The 17,314-nt window shown below is 40.9% G+C and overlaps 1 protein-coding gene across 3 annotated transcripts in view; it reads left to right on the top strand.

Annotated features, from left to right (window-relative positions):
* Window positions 1–17,314, top strand: part of dip2ba (disco-interacting protein 2 homolog Ba) — a 36,428-nt gene that overhangs the window by 11,364 nt on the left and 7,750 nt on the right. Inside the window, exons 2-25 of one of the 3 annotated variants that reach the window (XM_017430955.3) lie at window positions 8,290–8,361; window positions 9,092–9,247; window positions 9,338–9,463; window positions 9,666–9,902; window positions 9,999–10,127; window positions 10,473–10,484; window positions 10,839–10,958; window positions 11,110–11,307; window positions 11,598–11,689; window positions 11,770–11,880; window positions 12,058–12,181; window positions 12,498–12,607; window positions 12,997–13,099; window positions 13,232–13,296; window positions 13,399–13,492; window positions 13,654–13,773; window positions 13,875–13,989; window positions 14,147–14,286; window positions 14,425–14,561; window positions 14,904–14,984; window positions 15,704–15,831; window positions 16,035–16,149; window positions 16,429–16,630; window positions 16,982–17,094. In XM_017430955.3, the coding sequence (XP_017286444.1) occupies window positions 8,290–8,361; window positions 9,092–9,247; window positions 9,338–9,463; window positions 9,666–9,902; window positions 9,999–10,127; window positions 10,473–10,484; window positions 10,839–10,958; window positions 11,110–11,307; window positions 11,598–11,689; window positions 11,770–11,880; window positions 12,058–12,181; window positions 12,498–12,607; window positions 12,997–13,099; window positions 13,232–13,296; window positions 13,399–13,492; window positions 13,654–13,773; window positions 13,875–13,989; window positions 14,147–14,286; window positions 14,425–14,561; window positions 14,904–14,984; window positions 15,704–15,831; window positions 16,035–16,149; window positions 16,429–16,630; window positions 16,982–17,094 (2,900 nt within the window). Of the gene's footprint in view, window positions 1–8,289; window positions 8,362–9,091; window positions 9,248–9,337; window positions 9,464–9,665; window positions 10,128–10,472; window positions 10,485–10,838; window positions 10,959–11,109; window positions 11,308–11,597; window positions 11,690–11,769; window positions 11,881–12,057; window positions 12,182–12,497; window positions 12,608–12,996; window positions 13,100–13,231; window positions 13,297–13,398; window positions 13,493–13,653; window positions 13,774–13,874; window positions 13,990–14,146; window positions 14,287–14,424; window positions 14,562–14,903; window positions 14,985–15,703; window positions 15,832–16,034; window positions 16,150–16,428; window positions 16,631–16,981; window positions 17,095–17,314 lie in introns of all 3 variants that reach the window. The other 2 variants (XM_017430956.3, XM_017430954.3) reach the window with 2 other exon arrangements.

Raw genomic sequence — 17,314 nt, 5'->3', positions numbered from 1 at the left:
CTGATGTCTGGATCTCTTAGTCACAACACTATTACACGTTAACCTGACACCTCTAATTCACTTTTACTGCTCTGTTCATTGTGGTTCTGCTGCAGTTTCTTGTTGCGGTGAGCTGATTTTGTCACTGATGGGATTGTACTTTTCTTGAGGTTAACATAAATGAGATAGACAAGAAGTCTCTAAAGATTTAGACATTATCACTATCAGCAGGACAGTTTGATTCAAGGAAGGAAGCATTTATTTTTGATAACAAATGTGCATTTGGCACGCTGACATGTTAGTGTTGTTTTTTGTGAAAAAGAAATATTAAAAAATAAATGACATATATGACCTGCAGCTTGTATTTAGAAAACCTGATTTACTGAATTACTTATTTGCGAAACAACAACAATTGGTATTTTGGATGAGAACTGTCAAAAATAAGATGTAACATGTAAATTACAGTTTTTTTTTCTTTTAAAAATCATTGTTTTTGGTTGTTCTTTAGCTGCGAAGCACAGTAGATGGACAGGAAATGAAAGGAAAAAGAGAAACAGAGAAATCAGCTGCCTGGGAGTCAAACAACTGATCAACTGACTGAGGGCAGTTTAGCTCTTGTGGTTAGCGCTGTGTATACAGATCCAGATCTCCACAGCGCTGAGTCATTGTTAATAAAGATTCTTTCCTTTTTAGATAAAATCCTCTTTAGATTGTCTTTCTTTAACCAGTCATGATAATTTTGTCTCACGCTAATTCCACTGTGAAGCTGCTGTTGCAAAAAAAATAGTAGAATGATAAAAATTTGTTTTAGTCTTTAGACCAAAAAGGAAGACATGTCTGTAAGTTATGTAGATCTTCACAGCCATTTACCAGAAGCAGCCTGGTGGTTGCATGATTTGAATTTTCTTTTTTTTTTTTTCTGTTGTTTATTTTTTTGTAGTGATGGAGACTTTGAAAAGCTAAACCTAGGAGTGGAAGGGGGGTGAATGATGCTTAGAAGAGCAGTTAGTAAGCAGAAAATAAAAGCCTCCTCAAGGCTCCTGCTTCATACTTTATGTACAGGCAATAAAGTGGTAGTTTGAGTTTCATCCCACTTTTGTGATAAAAGCAAAACTAATTGCAAGTTTTTATTTAATAATTAAAGCTGGAATACAAATACCTTATTTTGTCACGGTAAGAAGCATTTGAATAAAAAAAAAAATCTAACACCTATTCGCTAAAAGCCCATTGTAGTTATATAGCTGTAGTGTGACTAAAAAAATAATGCTTTGCTGCTGCCTCATTGTGTTTAAGAAACATTTCTCAGGCTCTTATCACTTTTATCAAAGTGACACGTTCTCGATTTATCTATAAAACAGCTTGTCGCTGCCAAACTTGAACAACCAGTTTATAATTGTTTTAGGATAAACAGTGACCCAAATTAGTGAGTGAAAGTAGCATTCAACAGTAGCATTAAGAGCCTAATTTCAGGGCAGGTCAAAGTGAGTCGGCCTGGTTTTTATAGGGGGAAAAGAGACGAGTGCAGCCTTTTTCACAGCTTTTATTATAGACAGTGCTGCGTCCAGCATAAAACAAGTTCCCTGCACTGCCCCAGCCGGCTCAAAATGGACAGTATACCAAAAATAATGGAGGAAGTGGAGCATTTAGTCGCTGCACTCAAACAGAAAGTAATTGTTTTAAGATTTAAAAGGAACATTAATTTTGTTGACAATAATAGCACTCAGGATGCTGTCAGTTCAGTCTTTTTGTGCCACAGCTAAACAGACGGATTGTTACTTACACATCTTAGTTGGCCTAATCTGCCTTTTTTTATCTTAGTGGGGCCAACACAATTGAGCCAAAGTGTTTTTGTTCAGTACAGGAAGGTTTGATTTTAAGGAAATGATAAGCTGCATGCTTTTATGTGTGCGAGTGTAATGTGTTTTTTTTAGCTATTATTTCTAAAAGGTTTTACAGATGAACGCGATTGCGTCACATGTCGCTTTGAGGCATGTTTGCATTCTTGCAAGCTGCTTCTTTATCTTTCTGAAGTTTCATCCGTTGGTTTTGCTCCTGCAGCGCCCGTTTATTCTGGTTTAGCTTCTAGCTTTCAGAACTGCTCACACCCTCCGTCACATCCTTTGTGCTCCACGCAACATACCTACAGTTGTTATCGTATGCTGACAAACCCAGGTGTTTAAATTCTTTGAATGCACGCTGTATAGATACAGCTTTTAATTTTGACTTCAGCTTCTGTTTCATTGAACAGAGAGCTCTTTGATAAAAGTGCTCTTTTATTTTCTTGTGAATGTGTTGCTTTTTCTTTAGGACCACTCCAAGGATGCATTTTAATCCTTTTCCTAAATCTGGTTACATTTCTGTCCACCTATTTCATACGACTAGTATTCAGCCTTGTTAGTAGTGTTCAACTTATTATACCCACCAAAACTGGCAAATACGTCAGCAGCTTTTTCTGCACCACTCACCCTTGAGAAATCTTACAGAGGATTACTGCGCCGAGTGACCGTTAATTTTTATTTCTGGCACCCCTGCCTGTTTCTCATTGGACTGAACAACCAAAAGAGAAACGGAGTCCAGCCTCAAATGGATTTCCAGCCAAGAGAAATTAAACTCCTCCAGCTTTTTTCTCAGCTGGACGGCAGATTTCAACAGCCATCCGGAGATTACTTCATCTTCTCTGTCATTCCGAAAACCCCCCATCATGGACTTGTCTTTTCCCATATGAGTTGTAGGCTTGATATGGGAGTGGAAAACACAGGACCTGGAGGTGGAAGGTCTGTGAACGAATCTTTGAGTCATTATTCAGATATGAACAGTACACCCCCCGGAATGAGAGATGATGGGTGCGGATAGTTCAAAGCTGTCATAAAATACTGGTGAAAAAGTTAAAAGATATATATATTTACTCTTAAAAAGTCAACAAATGGCAGCAAATCCTGTTTGTTAAGCAGCTTGAATAAGATTTTCTTTTTTCTTGAAAAATAATTGATTTGCTAATCATTTAAGCAGTTGTTTTTTAATCAGTTGGCTATTTATAACACAAACAAATCGTTTTGGGTTACAAGATTAAAAAAAAAAAAGAAAGCTGTCCCCTTTATATACAAATGGATGCTTTTTCTTGTCTAACCCCTTACTTTTTGACCATGTATGGTTCTAGTAAGCGGTTTACATCTTTAACTAATCACCAGGTGTCTTTAAATGGCCTTGGTGTCAGAATCGCTCATTTGCATTTCCTGCGAACTGCTACTTACTCGTGTTCTCAGCACAGTCTGCCCATTGTCTCTGTGTTTCTGCTCAGAGCCTCTATAAATAAAATCTTGTGGGTGACGTTAGTTCCTCCTCTCTCAGCCCCTGTGTTTATGTGTGTATTTACATGTAAAAGTACATACTGTGGATGTTTGTGCGAGTGTGTGTCTTTGCGATCTTCTCTGTCATTTTCTCACTGTTTTGCCACAGATCATCTTCTTGTGATCCGGGGTGTTATTGGTGTTGAATGTTTGCCTCTTCTTTGTAACACGTTGTTGTATCCGTGCAGAACTAGAAACACCTTTTCGTGCAAATTAAATCGGCACCCCTAACCACGACTACACAGGTTTAGAAAACGGTGTCAAAGGTGACAGACCTTTTTATACATTAGTGCTTTTAAAAGCCAGATGCACACTGTATCATGTAATTTAAGTCAGAACCTTCTCTGATTAGAAACAAAGATGGAGCCCAGAAAGATAAGCACCGTCTGATATCATGCCATGTGAAAGGGAGGGTTTATTTACCGCTGTCTTCACAGTCTGGGCAGTTAGTCTTGGTGATGGGTGCATGTTTGTGTAGCGCTATGAGTTGGCAAGACACCTGTCACATGTGTCTGTATGCGTGCAGGGAGCGGAACTGATTCTGTGAGGCAAAAGGAAACTGTGGGTGGCACTCATGTCATTCGTTAATCTGCCAGCATTAATTACACCGCTCTTTCAACTGAGAGACTAAATACCTAAAGATATGAAATGAGGACGAAGCTTCGGAAATGTTGCAGTGTAAAAACAAAAACTAAAGACGCAGTATCAGCGTGTGTTATTGAACCTGTCACGCACCGATGTAACATTTGGATGTTTTTACACTTCGAGCTGGGTCAGGACACCCAAACTATAATACATTGTTTATTTTTAAATTTCAAATCAATGCGAGTGTGAAGTCAGTTGTTAACAACAGAAACAGAAGGCGTAACCTCAGCTCCTTTTTTATTTTTCAAAGGTTGAGAAACAGTTTTAAAGCTCTCAAGATAACCCTCATGTTTTAAAACACTTTATAAAAAAAAAGTGTAGCGTTGGTAGTAACAACGTCATTCTTTTCCCCATGTTCCTTAAGTTTCTTTAAAATGTTCTGAATATTTTGAAATTCAGGGTTTTATCCTCCACGAAAACCAAGCTGAAGAAGCTACGCCAGCTGTATTAGACTTTATTATGTAAGTTTATGACTTTATGTTGTTTCAGCATCCTTAACAGAGAAGTTAACACACATGACTCAGTGCTGTTTTGTTCATTTATGTTAAAAGATATGCTGATGATTACTGGGAAACTAGTCGGATGTGTTTTTAAGCTGTTCACTTCCACATCCTAATGTCCTTTGCTGCATTGATAAGGTGTGTGTGTGCGCGTAGGTGTGTGTGGAGTGCTGGTTGGGGGATGAATGAGTGTTAACTTTCTTGTCCAGACTCTCCTCTTTGGTTGCATCAGCTTTTAGGTCATGGTAAAACAATGTTGGCTTTAACCACATTTGAGTTCTTGTTTTTTGGGAAAGCCAAATAGTTTGTTGTTGAGTAATGGGATCTTTTTTTCTTTTTTTTAATTTCCGTCATCTACAGGTGATTTAAGTAACTTAAAACAAGCTCCTAGTTTTTTTCTGATTGGTTATTTTTATTTATTGTTGTTTCCATGTTTAGTCATTCTATTTATTAAAATGATCACTTAAGTCATATGTAGGTCATGTATATCTATTTTATATTTTCCTTTCCGTCTGGTGTTTTGAATTGATTGAAGGTGGACATGGTGATGGGGGTCTAGAACTTAGCTTAACTAAACATTTAGCTGATCACCTGCTTCATGTATATCATCAGATCACATTAGGTATTAAAAATAGAAAAGGTTTAGCTTTAATTTGATCACATCATGTCACTTGTTGGTGGGAGATGCATAGCTCACAGGAGAAATGCACTTGAGCTGTGCAAACACAAAAGGCTCCGGTGTGTTGGATCAGACTGGAGAAATGCCAGTGCTGATTAAAAGAAGCCAGTAATGCCTGGGTATGTGACATGTACTGTAAACAGGTTTCATGCCAGAAAGTGTTTAAAGTCACTGTATTTATGAGTGCATCTGGGGTTGCTATCTGCATGAGTGGGTGTTTATCCCCTCTGTGACCCTGTACTGTCAGCTGTGGGGGGATCAACCCCCTTTTTTTGTCTTATCTTAAAGTCAAGAGGTCTACAGTAGCAGCTGAAAGGTAGACTGAATCCCATTTCTTGGTTTTCCTCCTTCAACCTACCCCTACCAATCAAAGTCATAAGCAGTAGCAGTCTAAATATTTCACTATGACCAGGGCATCACTTCAAGAAATCAATAAATCATCAGTTGTTGCCAGTTCTTTTGATCGTAAATAGACATAACAGTAATTGTATTTCTGAAATTATGAATATTCCCATATGTTAACCAGTTATATAGCATACAATAGAGTTCAACGTAGGCTTTTTTATTTAGGGATGATCAAAAATATTACCCATTATAGACCAAACTAGACATTACAGTGGATGCTGTAACGATGAATCATTTTATGGAGAAATAGAAAAGCTTTTTAAAGAAGATAATCAATATTACCAAACAAAATAAGACTAGACATTGTGGGGTGAAATGGGTTTTGGTTATCAAGTAAGAATGTTACTGTCATCTTTTTGAAATGGGAAGCATTACCTCAGTGGGTCCGAACACCATCATTAGAACAGTCGTAAACTTTAAAAGTCTACAATTTAAGTGTTTATAGAATGATGGTTAGTCAGTGAATTTATGCATCTCAAAGATAAACATTTCCCAACATCTGGAGTTGAGGTTTAGCAGGTCAAACATGGTGCTGGACGAAACACAGAGATCTGATTTGACATACTGACACACATCTCAAAGAGAGGGCTTCTGTAATGCAACAGCCCTTCAGGCTGCCTCAGCATTTATTCCTCTAGGCTGTCTTGCACCCTTAACCTGCACCAGCTGTGCACACACACACACACACACACACACACACACACACACACACACACACACACACAGATACACCAGTTTCATGCAACTCAGGGAGTTGTTTGGTCATTGAACTAGCTCTCTAGGCCAGTTGGCCATCGCTGTTAGTGCGGTGTTTTCCAATCAGCACATTCCTCTTTCTCTAGACAGACCCAGGGAGACAGTTTTGGCACCGCGCACACTGGGTGGGGTAATGCTCATATCCTGTCCCCTGACCTCAGATTACACACATGCACAGTTACTGTACTGTTTTGCTCATGCTCACACTCAAAACACCACATTCTTGCTCTTAAAACATGCAGCTTTTCGTCTGTTTTAAATCAGCTGTTGCAGTCAGTCTTTCAGCCGAGGGTCATTCAGTTTCTTTATGCTGGCTGTCAGCTTCAGAGCCAGTGTTGGCCGTGCCAATCAGTGCCTGTTGTTGTGTCCAACAAAGGCTCTCTTCTGTCTGTGTTAATGACCACCCCCCCTTCCCTCTGCTCCCTGATGGGCACTGCTTGAGCTGCTGAACTGAGCTTGACATAACCCCGTCTCCAACAACAAAGATGCTCCAGTCCAATCAGTCATTTTGTTGCTGATTGCTTTGCATGTACGTATTACTGTCTGTGAGTGTTTTTGTCCACGCAAACAAGCCTGTAGCATGCTGAAGAGCTGGATGAACGACAAGAAAAGAGACTGTGACACATTTCCTGTTGATTTTTATTAAGAGTTTGTGAACAAAACTAAATGCTCTGGACTCTCTATTTAGATTTGTCATTCTTTGTCTAAAAAAAAAAGCTCCTTCTCACACTAAAACTGTCTGACTTAATAATGTTGCCTTCTTTTTTATTTTGCACAAACGTCCCTCCCCCTTCCTCTGTTTCTCACCATTCCAATGTTGTGAAATCTCAAGAGTTTTCTGCATGGAAGGAATCAGAAGTCAAAACTACAGTCATTCAGGCAATCTTTCGCTCCATTCTAGGAGGTTTTCCTTTTTGATTTAGTTGTTTATCCAGGCAGATCCCAAACTCCAGTGGATAGTGACCAGCAGTGTGGGAGAAAGCTTTGAGACACAACACTCACTATCTGGGACTCCCCTCCCAGCGCTTATCCAGCCCACCTCCCTCCGTTTGGCCCGCTGAACTTTAGCACTCACTCCTATTTTCTTTCCGTTGTTGTTTCACACACTGGACTGTATTCTCTTTTGCTGCAGCCTGTGGCTCCCACCCTGACTCTAACTTTGACCCTCTCTCTGTTCATGTGTGTCTTTCTCCCTCTCTCAGTAGTTCAGTAGTTTGGATGAGAGTCTCCTTGCCACTGGTCAGTGTGGAGTAGGTGTCAGGGGATTGAGACTGAGCAGCCCTTTGGCTCACTACACTCGACACAGCATACTTTCTTATCACTGAACAGAAAAGGAGAGAAATAGCTGTATAGAGGGCTGCAACATTTGAATCGTTTGTGTGTCCAAAAGACTGTGTGGGTATGTTAGTTTACTGTGCATGTGTTTGCTTCACAAGCAGACTGTGTGATTTGGGGTACCAGAGAGGTGGACTTTGTCGTGCCTCTGTTGTTTTCTGACAGACTCTAGTGGTGAGAATCCTGCCAGTCCAAGGCCAAATGACGAACGCGGGGTGCTGGAGGAGATAAATGACCAAATCCTTGCTCTGCTTACTATTCCATCTGTTTCCAAAGCTGTCAGTTTTATCATTGATCTCTGCTCATCACAGCTATATTCTCATTTCTGGAATCATATTTGGGTTTTATCGCTTAAAGGAGGCGATGATTTTCTAATCTTGTTTGTTCCCTTAGGCTAATGTAGGATGTCACAATTGTGTCGTCTCTTTGTGTATTTTTAATGAGACTTGAATGGCAACATGCGGAGTTCAGACGATTTGCTTTAAAGAAGATTATTATTATGAGTCAGCTGCTGCACATGTGTTGGCTGAAGCAGAAGCTGTGTGTGTGGGGAGGTCAGAAGTTACATGTGTGCGCAGCGGTCTGGTGTTTGTGTGGTAATTATGACTAACTTGACAGTGTGATGTTGTTGTCCTCCTCCTAGGTGACATCACACAGAAGGGCTATGAGAAGAAGCGAGCCAAGCTGCTGGCCTCCTACATCCAGCATTTGCCAAGTAAGACCACGTCTTCTTTTGTTCTTTGAATTTTCTCATTTCACATCTGAACTCTCCTTTGTTCCGTTTGGTTTTACCTCTTTTTCCAGTTATGTTAAAAAATGTTTATTAATTAAAAGGATCTTGATAAAAGTTAGTTTTTGTCTGATTATTAGTTTCCCACCTGCAAGCTGAATTAGTTGGATATAACCATATTATTGGTGTAGGACTGTAGTGATTTATTGAAAGGAACTGACTACAGAGTGATATCTTTTTGTCCCAATGGTCCAAGAGAATTTTTGGATTTCAGTGGCCCTCTAGTGTCAAAAATGGGAATTTCTTGTGAGATATACAGACTTACAGTAACATTAAGAGCTTAGTTCACTAATAACCAGACTGTCATGTTTTATGGTTCAGCCATATTTGAGTTACTTTTTCACTAAAATCTGTTTTGGCTCAGAGTTTATCTGCATTAATTTGAACCAGTACTTCGTGGAAAAACTGATCTGCCCAACTTCTCTGTTACATAAAATGTCATTTCCTTAGGAAGAATTGCAACATATATTACCAGTAGCACAAAACAACTTCCATATATGTCATTGCAAGCTAATTTCCAGAGAGCAAGAAGGAACTTCCTTCCCGTTCGGTTTAACCATGGCCTGATTTTACTTGTTCTTCGTGTTATTTTTGTTGGTTGTTTACATGCAAAGGAGTCAAATTAACTTTGCACATGCTTGTTTCTGTTCTGTAGAGGCAGAGCTTTCTCTGCCAGATGTACAGCTTTCCCCAAGCCACAGTGCTGACCCCAGCCCAAGTCCTGAGGCCCCGGGCCCCTCCACCTCTTCAGCCTCCAAACACCATCGTGCACACCGCAGTGGAGGGGCCAGGGATGAGCGTTACAGATCAGGTACACAGCTTACTTTTACATTATATGCCTCTCAGTTTACTATGGTGGTTCTTATTTGTCTCTTTTTGTTTATTCTTGCTGTTTGTTTAGATATTCACACAGAAGCTGTGCAAGCAGCTCTGGCCAAACACAAAGAGGAGAAGATGGCACTTCCAATGCCGACCAAAAGACGCTCAGCTTTTGTCCAGTCTCCCATTGAAAACTGCACTCCTCCAGGTAAAATTTTTTTTTTGTTTTTTTCACACTTACCAGATAGTTGGAGGGACTGAAACACCCCTGGGGTTAGATTTTCTGGTCCTAACAAATACATCACGCAAATTCTAAATGAAAAAAAAAAGACTTACAAAAAGTATTTAGATGTGTCTTAAATAATGGGCTAATTTTGATGTGCGTATTTTTTCCCCCTTTTTCACTTCAGACACATCCTCTGCATCAGAAGATGAAGGCTCACTGCGCAGAAAAGCAGCTCTCAGTGCGGTGCTCGCTCAGACCCTACAGAGCCCCGATTACTGGATCAATCGCTCCGTCCAAAGCTCTTCCACGTCCTCGTCTGCTTCCTCCACCCTCTCCCATGGAGAGCCTAAGAGCCAGCCCCAGCCCCAGCCCCAACCTGGTGTCTCGGTGTTAGCCGACGTACTGGCCCACACACGCATAGGTACACCTTCCAGATGGAGAACCCAACTGTTGGTTGATGGAAGTCCAGGGTGGTTCTTTTTGTCCTTGATGGTGTTTGTCTTACATCCACCTTCAGAAAACAGTGTCCCCCCGGACGTGACGTCCTCCACTCCACAGGAGAGGGGATCCAGAGTGGACCTTCCCCCAGCAGTCAGGGGCATGAGTCGAGGACAGAGCCGCTCCAGCATGCTGGATACTGCTGATGGTATACTCACACAAGCCACGATGTGTTTAAATGTCTGTTGAGATCAAGTAAGGGGAGAATTCTACCTCATCTTTTCTAATCATGGAACCTGGGTGGCTGTCCTTTTATCTATTTATGTTTTAAAATGATAAGATTAAACTATGCATGTTTTAATCATGGGAGCTGAAAGACTTGTTTAGCAGTGATCCCATAGTTTTGATTGAAATGTAGTAAAATGTTGGGCCTGAATGAGCGGAAACATCATCGTCGGTTCACGGTGTGGTGAAGGCTGCTAATGACATATTTTGTGTTCTTTCTTTTGGGTCCATTAATCCTGTCCCCTGTCTTGCCTTTGATTTAAAAAAGGAAAAAGAAAAGGTAATAAAAGTCGACCCTGGGGAAGGGGAGGGATGCTGAAGAAGTCCAAACCAGCTTGCTTTCCAGCCTTTTTTTGTTTGTCTCGTGTCTTAGATTTAGAAGTAGACAACTTCCTGTATTTTCTGATCCTACAACTTGTCCGATTTGTGTCTCCTTGCGTTCAAATTTCCCTTTCAAATTCTTCCTGCTGCTGATTCTGAACCTGATCCTGACTGTGCTAAGTGTGTAGCATTCTGCCTGTGTGAGAGTGTGTGATAACTTAGAGATTTGTGTTCCAGCAGAACTGCATGTGTGTGTGTGTTTATGCTTTGTTTTGTTCGAATGCGTTTGTGACCATTCTTGGTGTTTGTCCAGGCGTGCCTGTCAGCAGCCGAGTGTCCACTAAGATCCAGCAGCTGTTGAACACACTCAAACGGCCCAAAAGACCACCACTTAGCGAATTCTTCATGGATGACTCTGAGGAAATTGTAGAAGGTGAGTTCATTTCTTTAGAAAGAACAAATTTATCATACTTAAATTGCACCATTCTGAAAAGTCTTTAAACAAAATCTGAATAATGAATGGCTGACCAAAAAAAAAAGTTTTAGCATGTTTTATGTTAATCTGTGTTGCTTCTTATGTCCAGTTCCACGGCCAGATCCCAACACCCCGAAGCCTGAGGGCCGTCAGATCATCCCGGTGAAGGGGGAGCCTCTGGGGGTGGTCAGTAATTGGCCCCCTGCCTTGCAGGCTGCCCTCGCTCGATGGGGGGCCACCCAGGCCAAGAGCCCTGCCCTCACTGCGCTGGACATCACTGGCAAACCCCTCTACACACTCACATATGGTGAGCAGAAACTCATTGGCATCTTTAGGTGGATGTAAAATCAGTAAAGAGTTTTAACTTTTCACTTCATGCAGCTCACAAGTAGAAGGTCCATCTGTTGTAAATGTGAAGTAGGTGTTTTGTTTATAAGATGGTTAAAAAAAGGGAATTAGCTGGTCTAAGCAGCATAATAGCACCTATTGATTAAATCTGTAGCGGCTTGACAAATTAAACCGTAATTCAACAATATTGTATAATTTACCAGTAATAAATGGGACATTCTGAAATAATGATTCTTTCTCCTCCCACAGGCAAACTATGGAGTCGCAGTCTGAAGCTGGCTTACACGCTGCTGAATAAATTAGGCACCAAGACTGAGCCCGTCCTACAACCTGGAGATCGAGTAAGAGTTTGCCAGATACTTTATTTTTCTGTCAAATTTAAAAGATTATAAAAGAAAGCAATTTTTTTTCTGCCTTTCAGGTGGCGTTAGTATATCCAAACAGTGACCCTGGAATGTTCTGGGTGGCTTTTTATGGCTGTCTGTTAGCCGAGGTCATTCCCGTTCCCATTGAGGTACCGCTGTCTCGTCAGGTAAATTTCTCACCGGTTCCTCGTAGATGTTTTTATTAATTGCAACAATAATTTGCTGTGTTAGCTATTTTATTAAAGGCCATTGTGGTTGTAACTTTGGTTTATTACCATTTCGTTTACCAGTCTTTACACCAACCAGTTTGTCCTCAGTCTCCTGATTGTGGTTTCTGTTCATAGGATGCAGGCAGCCAACAGATCGGCTTCCTGTTGGGCAGCTGTGGTGTGAGTTTGGCTCTGACCAGTGAGGTGTGCCTCAAAGGGCTGCCCAAGACTCCAAATGGAGAGATCGTCCAGTTCAAAGGTCAGCAAGCCAGAACTGCTTTTTTTCTCATTGCTGCTGGTTTAGACCTCTTCTCTGGGTTCTGGTTTATTTTAAAGCCGTCAGATGAACTTCTTATTGTAGAATATATGATATGAGACAGAATGAGAGGAGGTTAATGTCACATTGTTTATGTAGTATTGGCTATTCAGCTTTGACAGTGAAAGAGAAAGTTGGAAGAAGGATATTCTCAGTTACCATAAAGGCATGTGATGATTAGTTCAAGCATATACACATATCATTCTCTGTTTCATTATGATTAATGTTTTTTTTATGGTGTTATGAATACATTTACCAGGATGGCCAAGGATGAAATGGGTAGTGACCGACACCAAGTACCTGACCAAACCATCCAAAGACTGGCAGCCTCACATCCCCACAGCTAACACAGACACCGCCTACATAGAGGTACTCTGAGATGATGATTATTTCTTAGAATGCATTTTCTGTTTGGTTCATCAGATAAATTCAAATATTTGCTTGAATTTCTGTAATCATATAAGTGATTGCCAGGTCATTATTATTTATCTGTTATGTCCTTAAATCCTAAGCTTGAATGATATTTTTAATACTGCGCTTTTTCAGTCACTGCACTAAAACCTGAGGAAGAAGATCAACAAATTGATTTCTTATTGTCCACATATATTCTTGTTAGATAAGAAAAAACTTTTAAAATAACCAAGTATAGTCCTGTTTCTTTGCTGAAATTCTAACATGATTGATGTTTTTGGTTTGTTGGTTGCCTCGGCTCTTTTTAAACACCACATTGACATTTGTGTGTTTGGTTCTTTTCAAAGTACAAAGCGAGTAAAGAAGGAACTGTGATGGGAGTTGCTGTTTCCAAGATCTCCATGCTGACCCACTGCCAGGCCCTGACCCAGGCCTGCAACTACTGTGAAGGTCACAACTTTATGTAACATGAATGTCTCTCAATTGTTTATTTCCTTTTGCTTTTGTGTGTCCATAAGAGTAAGATGCCAAAGCTTTAAAACCTTACTTTACAATGTGAAACGTTTGTGTTTTCTACTTTAGGGGAGACTCTGGTCAATGTGTTGGACTGCAAGAAGGATATGGGCTTGTGGCATGGCGTCCTAACGGTGAGACTGGATGCAGCTTTTTGCACATCAAGCCCTCCTTCACTGTAATGTTCCACATTATGAAGTAGACAACATTTATAAATATTTTTTTCCCCTTTTCAGAGTGTCATGAACAGAATTCACACCATCACTGTGCCATATTCTGTCATGAAAGCCTGTCCCATGTCCTGGGTGCAGAGAGTTCACATCCACAAAGGTTTAAATTTTAATAATAATTCACCCAAAATGTTTAGATTAGAGTTTAAATGTCAAACTAACATCTTTGTTATTTGCATGATGTAAGTTTTCCCTGCAGACGTGTTTTAACAGGACTTTACCTGGATGAGTGGTGTATATGACATGTTTTTTGTTTCACAGCACGTGTGGCCTTGGTGAAGTGCCGTGACCTCCACTGGGCTATGATGGCCCACAAGGATCAGAAGGACATCAACTTGTCCTCTATACGAATGCTTATAGTGGCTGATGGAGCAAATCCATGTGAGGAACTTCTCATCCACATGCATATTCCCTTATGATGTTTGAAAATGTGGATAGTTTTAATCATTGTTTTAACGTTTTCATCTGTCGTTTACTGCCAGGGTCTGTGTCGTCCTGTGATGCCTTCCTGAACGTGTTCCAGTCTCATGGTCTGAGACCTGAGGTCATTTGTCCATGTGCCACATCGCCCGAGGCCCTGACCGTGGCCATACGCAGGTACTGCATCTTTATCCACACACCTGGCAAGAGATTTATTTAATTTGTAGGTATTCTGAAAACTAGTCAGTTTATTCAACCAAATAAACACATATTTTACGCACTTAAAATGTTAAATCTTGAGTATAATAAGTGGTTTAATGTGCCTTGCCTGCAGGCCTGGTGCTCGTGGAGCTCCTCTCCCAGCCAGGGCCATCTTGTCCATGGGCGGGCTGAGCCACGGGGTCATCAGGGTCAACACAGAGGACAAGAACTCTGCTCTCACTGTGCAGGATGTGGGCCACATCATGCCTGGAGGTGAGCTGCTGCAGATGGTTGCAGTTGGCAGTGAAAGGAGCGCAGCAGCTGCTGTTTACTGTACATTATCTTTGTTTTTATAGAAAGACAGCCCGAGTGTATGTGCTGTTAATGCTGTGACCTAATTGTGTGTTCCAGCACTGATGTGCATCGTGAAACCAGACGGGCCTCCCCAGCTGTGCAAGACAGACGAGATTGGAGAAATTGTGATCAACTCTCGGGCTGGAGGCACAATGTACTACGGCCTCCCTGGTGTCACCAAGAACACATTTGAGGTCTGTTAGAAACTAATGTCTGATATGTGGTGTTCTATGATTGTTGAAGCAGTGGTATGAAACATCACTATTTGTACTGCTCATCACTTTATATACATCCTAAAATGTGTTTTATATTCATTCTGCAACATGTTAACAACAGGAATCGATTTCCAAATATTCCCAGTTAGTTTCATTGTTCTGTGTTTTTATTTGTTTTTGAAATGTTATTATTATTTCTTTAACTATTCACACCAGTGAAGTTGTAGTATTTCACGCTGGCAGCCGGAGTTGGAGGGATTTTTACTCTACTGTTTGGAGTTAAGTTCAGTATTTTCAATCTTTCTTTGTTTTTCTCTTTAGGTGATCCCTGTGAACCAGGCTGGAGCACCCATTGGAGAAATCCCCTTCTCTCGGACTGGTTTACTTGGATTTGTGGGACCGGTAATTAAGACACCAACTGTGGTTTATTTACAAGAAAATGTTGAAGACTCTAAAAAACCTTTTTAAAATATTATAAATAGCTTTTAAATCGATTCATGGTGTGTATAACTGTAAGCTTGGAGTTAATTTCATTCTGCAGTATGAAAATGTGGCCCATCAGATGAGAATTAAAACATATAAAGTGTCTAAAACCTTTGCAGTTTTGAATTTAAAACCTTTAGTTTTTTAAATAAAATACCGTGGTGTTATTCAGAGCGAGACTTCAGAAGATCCTTCTCATATTGTTGTCAGACACTTACATAACAATATAATTTTAGGGGTTTTTAGGTAGGAACGGTCGTCTCCTTACAGTTTGAGTCTCAGCTCAGGCTTTTTGGTGTAGAATTTGCATTGTCTTCTTGTGTTTGCGTGGATTTTCTCAGTCTTCTGGTTTATTTTAGCTTCTTCCAACCATGTAAAAATTAAAAAAAAAATAACTGTAGATGAGAGTGTGCACCGTTGTTCGCACTGTAACAGTCTTACCTGTTTTCGGTCTGCCCTTCCTCTTGTAATTTTACAGCCGAGCTTGAATCTACCCCTGAGAAAAATGGTTGGAGGGATTCTGTAACATCATAGGGATGAAGTGGTTGCCAGTCCTTGCTTTCCTTCTCAGTAGGGTTCAGGCTGCAAAGCGTTAATGCTGGTGACACTTTGCTGAAGTAAATCTGCTTGCTCCACAGGGGAGTCTTGTGTTCGTTGTGGGGAAGATTGAGGGACTCCTGATGGTGAGTGGACGACGCCATAATGCTGACGACCTGGTGGCCACTGCGCTGGCTGTGGAGCCTGTCAAAACAGTTTACAGAGGAAGGTATGACACTGCCTGGCCGCTCTCAGCCACATGTTTCTGCATACGCTTCCTTCATAAATGGACATAAATGCTCACATTGTTAAAGTTTTTTAATTTGTTACAAACCTATTTTAGTGTATAAATCTATAAATGTTCAGTTTAGCAACTGAATGTTTGTGAAAGGTGTGTTTTTGTTCACAGCTCCTTTTTTGTACCTTGTGCAGGATTGCTGTGTTCTCAGTGACGGTGTTTTACGATGAGAGGATAGTTATTGTGGCGGAACAAAGGCCTGATGCCAGTGAAGAGGACAGCTTCCAGTGGATGAGTCGAGTACTGCAGGTAATTCATACATTTGCTTTCTTCATACCTATAGTTTTGGCGTAAATCATAATGTAGATGCATTAGCAGGGCAGCAGATTATTTCTTGTTCATGTTTTTAGTTTTGTTTGGTGTTGCATACAAATCAGAAGAACGATTTAGGAGAAGTACAAGTTACTGGCTCTCACAGAGGTTCAAACACTCACAGACGCAACATAACCATGTCTGTCGTGAAGAAGTATGACATTAAAGAGTGTTAGCTTTATGCTCATTTAACAGTATAACTTCTTTCCTCTAAAGGCCATCGACAGCATCCACCAGGTTGGGCTTTACTGCCTCGCTCTCGTCCCCGCCAACACCCTCCCAAAGACACCACTTGGGGGCATCCACATCTGTGAAACCAAGCAGAATTTCCTGGAGGGTAACCTGCATCCCTGCAATATTCTCATGTGTCCGCACACCTGTGTTACAAACATGCCCAAGCCTCGTCAGAAGCAGCCAGGTGAGCCATCCCGGACATCAGCCGTGCACATTATATGAAACTGCAGCAAACACAGGGCAGTAGAAATATTTGGAAGTCAATAGACAGTATGCCATTAAATGAGGAGTTTCAGATTTTCAAACAAACCATCTTAAATTTGGCCACAGTACGTTGCTTCAAGCATTCGTGTGACAATCCCTGAAAGTCCAGTCCTGATGTCTGAGTTGTACATTCAGCCAGGACAGCAGGATGTAGAGATTGGTCCAAATAATTGTGTTTTTAACATAATTTTGAGTATTTACTTTGTTAGCGTTGTGCCTGCCGCTGGTCTCTGCTTATGAACGCTTCTCTGATCGTTTCTGACCCATTTAGTGGACGTGGGTCCTGCGTCGATGCTGGTTGGCAACTTGGTGGCGGGGAAACGAATCGCCCAGGCGACGGGCAGAGAGCTGGGGGTGGTGGACGATCAAGATCTCATTCGAAAGGTAAAACCTCACAAAGTCGATCACATTTCCCCTCATTTTACTGTTGATAAATAACGGATGTAGCATGGGGTTATGGGGTTGAGTGCCTTTTTTTATACAGTTTAATTTGTAAGACTTTAAATTCTTGTTGATAACATCAATACCTGGACAACAGACAAAAATGTCTGTCAGCATTTAAAAGGCTGCTGTCATTGTTCACTCTATTTTTTCACCTTTTATA

Source organism: Kryptolebias marmoratus, linkage group LG8 (assembly GCF_001649575.2).
Source record: "Kryptolebias marmoratus isolate JLee-2015 linkage group LG8, ASM164957v2, whole genome shotgun sequence".
Lineage (NCBI taxonomy): Eukaryota > Metazoa > Chordata > Actinopteri > Cyprinodontiformes > Rivulidae > Kryptolebias > Kryptolebias marmoratus.
Note: the sequence above shows the minus strand (reverse complement) of the source record. Positions and strands in the feature narration are given on the sequence as shown.